The 3720-nt window shown below is 56.9% G+C and overlaps 1 protein-coding gene across 1 annotated transcript in view; it reads right to left on the bottom strand.

Annotated features, from left to right (window-relative positions):
* Positions 1-957: 957 nt before the first annotated feature.
* Positions 958-3720, bottom strand: part of LOC107117036 — a 12615-nt gene continuing 9852 nt past the window's right edge. Inside the window, exons 2-3 of the mRNA XM_015419068.1 lie at positions 2809-2919; positions 958-1861 (exon numbers count right to left, since the gene is read on the bottom strand). Coding sequence (XP_015274554.1) covers positions 1322-1861; positions 2809-2898 — 630 coding nt within the window. The 5' untranslated portion in view covers positions 2899-2919 and the 3' untranslated portion in view covers positions 958-1321. The remainder of the gene's footprint in view (positions 1862-2808; positions 2920-3720) is intronic.

Below are 3720 nucleotides of genomic sequence, written 5' to 3'. Positions count from 1 at the left end.
GCTCTGAAAACCCAAACGCCATGAGGCTCCAGCTAGGCTTGTACAACTTGTGACCCACCAACACTGCACGTGCAACACCCTACCTGGAGCTCAATAAACACCCAGGACCATGAAAAGCAGAGGTGCTCTCAAGGCGCTGGCAGGCCACGGCAGACAGCTGGGCTGCATATGGTCTTCGTGGGCCACGTACTGCTTAGGCCCACTTGGGACTGTAAGTGGTTTGGGACTGGTGAGTGTCAGTATTCCATTGGCAAGGCCAGAACAATGGCCTCCATTGCTTGAGCCGTTCCCTCCCGCCTCCGACGGGAATCAGTTCTTCTGCTCCCCACGTTTCGAAGGCACGTGAAAGTTCAGCAGCCCACAAGCCCAGGCAGACAAAGAACTTTTGAGCCACCTTTCCAGGTAAGTCTCCTGTGGGACCGCGCCCAGTTTATTTCGATATTAACACGGAAGCCCAGGATCTGCTGTGTTTCTGGCCCTGACCTACAACTCCAACACACACGCTGATCTCAAGAAGGTCACTCCGATCCCACCTGGAGGGAAGACTCCCCGGCCAAGTGGCTAGGTGCATCCAGCTCTCTGGAAAGAGGCCCAGAATCCTTTGCTGCCATGTGGCTTTCGATGTACCCACAGGAAACCAGTGAGAAAGAGGAGGGTCCTACAGGAGTCCGTATAGCAGGTCAGTCACTGCACACCTTGTGCCAGCAAACTAGGGAGGGGACTCGGCCCACATTTCCTTACCCTTTTTGCAAGTTTGCCAGGACCCTGCACAACCTCCACCCAAACTGCAGCTGACAGGGTGACAGCCAGCCCCCTCCTGGTGCCATAGCAACACCCGTTAACTTCCTTCCTCCCACGTCCTCTGTCCTGTCAAAATCCCCAACGGGGGACCCCTTTTCTACCCGCTTCCTGAGGTGCTCTACAGTGTGCCCTTCCCCCCGTTGTGCCCTCCCCAGGTTTAAGAGCCCCAGCGGCAAGACGAGCCATGTTTCGCTCAGATTCCCAGTTGCCGGAGCAAGACGCTTAACAGAATTCATTGGCAGCGGCAGGTTGCAGAACTTCCACCGTGCAACCGGCACAACCCCAAGCAGGAGGCGCGACCCAGCATCACATGAGCCCAAGGTGCGTTGGCGTGCTAACGCAATACCACAGCGTGCCTCATGGGGTCACAGAGGGTGCCAAATACAATCCGGAAGATGCGTAACGGCACTGCGGCAATACTGCAAAGGCTTCTGGGAGGCCCACTACTCGAAGGGCATGGAGCAGGCTCTAAAGTGTACGGGACTCAAGCTCCTAGAACACGTCCTGCAACACGTGGGCCTCAGTCAGACATCTCGGCCAGCAGACCCACAGACCCCTGCTCCAGTTCTTGGTGCTGCACTTGAAGCGCCCACCGCCAAGTCAGGTTGGCCGCCGCCATGAGACAACAAAGGACGTCCCTCTTCCGCAGTATCAGCAGCCGCTGCAGCTCGGTGCCCGCCAGCACGCCTGCGGTGCCCGCCAGCAGGCTGCCCGCGATCCCGTAGGCATTCCCAGTAAACACGGAGACTATCAAGATGGTGACGGAGGCGACCATGGTGACGGAATGGGCCGCCATGGCCTTGCCTTCTTCTCTCAGGTAGCCTGAGCTGGCAGCCACCAGCAACACCCCTCCCAAGAGGATGTTGGCGGTGCAGTGGTCACCGCTCAGCCAGTGGAACGCAAATGCCAGCAGCGAGAGGCCGACCGCCGTGGAGATCCAGGCGCTGTCCAGGGACTCCGAAACCCAGCCGAGCCCCAGAGGCGCAGCGAAGGGAGCGGCTGATTCCAGGAGCGGCGCGAGAGCTTGGAGGAGGAAACCTGCCGCGGCCCCTCGGTGGATCTGCAAACAAGAGGAAGGCAGGGAGGTCAGAGGTGTGGCGCTGGTGGTTGGTCCCGCCCCCGACAATGGGCGCTCCGCCCCACTCACTGATGTCACAAGCCCCACCCCTTCCAAACACTTCCTGGTGTCTCTAGGCCAGCCCCCCCAGTCTTTTAGCGCCTCTAGTGGGCACCTTTGAAATTCTGACACACTGTGGGCTCAATGACAAAATGGCCACTGCTGGAGGCGGGGCCAACCACATGCACAGGAGGCCCAAGTGCAGCAGGGGACGAGGGAGCAGATTTTAGAAAAATGCACTGGGAAAGAGCAAGGGAGAGAGAGAATGAAACCGACTTTGTGGTTACTTCAATCTGCACAGCCGATCAAATCGCCAATGGCCAATCAGAAGGCTTGCTGGGCAAAAGCCCCACTGGGCCCCACCCACTCCGTAAAAATACTTGGCAGGCTCCAGGGAAATTGTTTGGTGGATGCCGCGGCGCCCCCGGGCACCATGTTGGGGAACCCTGCTCTAGGCCACGGGCTCCCTTAAGAGGCCACTCGACAGGAGGGGGAAGAGGAAGAGGAGGAGAGGGTGAAGGGAGAAGAAGAGAAGGAAGAGGAGGAGGGGGGAAAGGGAGAAGAAGAGGAGGAGGAGGGAGGAGGGAGGAGGAAGAGGAGGAGGGGGAAGGGAGAAGAAGAAGAGGAGGAAGAGGAAGAGATTGGGTTAATGCCCCGCCCTTCACTCAGAATCTCAGAGCGGCTTACAATCTCTTTTCCCTCCCCCTCCCCAAAACAGACACCCTGTGAGGTGGGTGGGGCTGAGAGAGCTCTGACAGGAACTGCCCTTTCAAGGACAGCTCTTGTCAGAACTATGGCTTGCCCAAGACACAGGGAGTCTCAGTCCAGTCCAAACTGAGGAGCCTGGAGGACAGGCCGGTGAGCAGAACGCGACTCCATCCATTTCAAACCTGGCAGGTCTCCATGGCAGAGCTCAGGCACACGGCACACAGCAGGAGGCTGGAGAACACGCCGGCCCCTTCATCCAGCCCGCGAAACATTCGGCACAAGATCCACCAGCCCTGCAAGGGAAGACACAGAGGGAGACAGAGGCAGGCTTGACACACTCCACGGAAAGGGTCTGTCTGACCAAGACAGGCTCAATTGCATCAGCCACACAAGTAGACCTTTCAGGGCAGAACACGGTGTTTGTCACTTACTGGCAAGGTCTGGGTGCTGCCTCTTCTAAGATCTGCTCAAGGCAGCTTTGAGGGGACCCAGTGAAGTTGTGTGTGTCCCCCCCCCCAAGAGATGCCGGCTGCATCCCCCTGAGTCAAACCATTCACTGACAATGCGGGAAGGTTTTCCTGGGTGTGATGGATCGGTGCACATGCACAGGCATCTGTGGCTGTTGAATAGTGGAGGAAGCAAAGTAGGAGACCAAGGAAGTGTGAGAAAAATGGGGTGTTTCTGAGATATGGGGGCAGGAACCACATCTGAGACCTCTGAGAGCATTCCAAATGTTGTGGGAGACAACCCCACAGAGTAAGTGTCAGCAAGCTGCCATGGTGTTCTGTGTAACTTCTGATTGTACATATGTGATCCCTGTCCCTGCCAGCTGACCCCTGTGTTTTCTATGCTGTAATGCCAAAGTAAAACAACTGGAGAATGTAAGGGGGAGAGTATGCTTCGCTATTAGCTTCTTACTTATCAAGCCTGTGAACTGCACCAAGCCTGTGAACTGCACCTGTGTTTTGTCTACCATTCGCCTGGTTCCCAAGACTTGAGCAGGCAACCGTTTTCTCCTGCCCGCCAGCGGGAACGTTATCCATTGGTTGTGTTTCTAACTTGAATCCCTTTATCATGTCTGCCCTAACTGCTTG

The sequence above is a fragment of the Gekko japonicus genome, unplaced genomic scaffold (genome assembly GCF_001447785.1).
Source record: "Gekko japonicus isolate JY-2015 unplaced genomic scaffold, Gekko_japonicus_V1.1 scaffold6079, whole genome shotgun sequence".
Classification (NCBI taxonomy): Eukaryota; Metazoa; Chordata; class Lepidosauria; order Squamata; family Gekkonidae; genus Gekko; species Gekko japonicus.
Note: the sequence above shows the minus strand (reverse complement) of the source record. Positions and strands in the feature narration are given on the sequence as shown.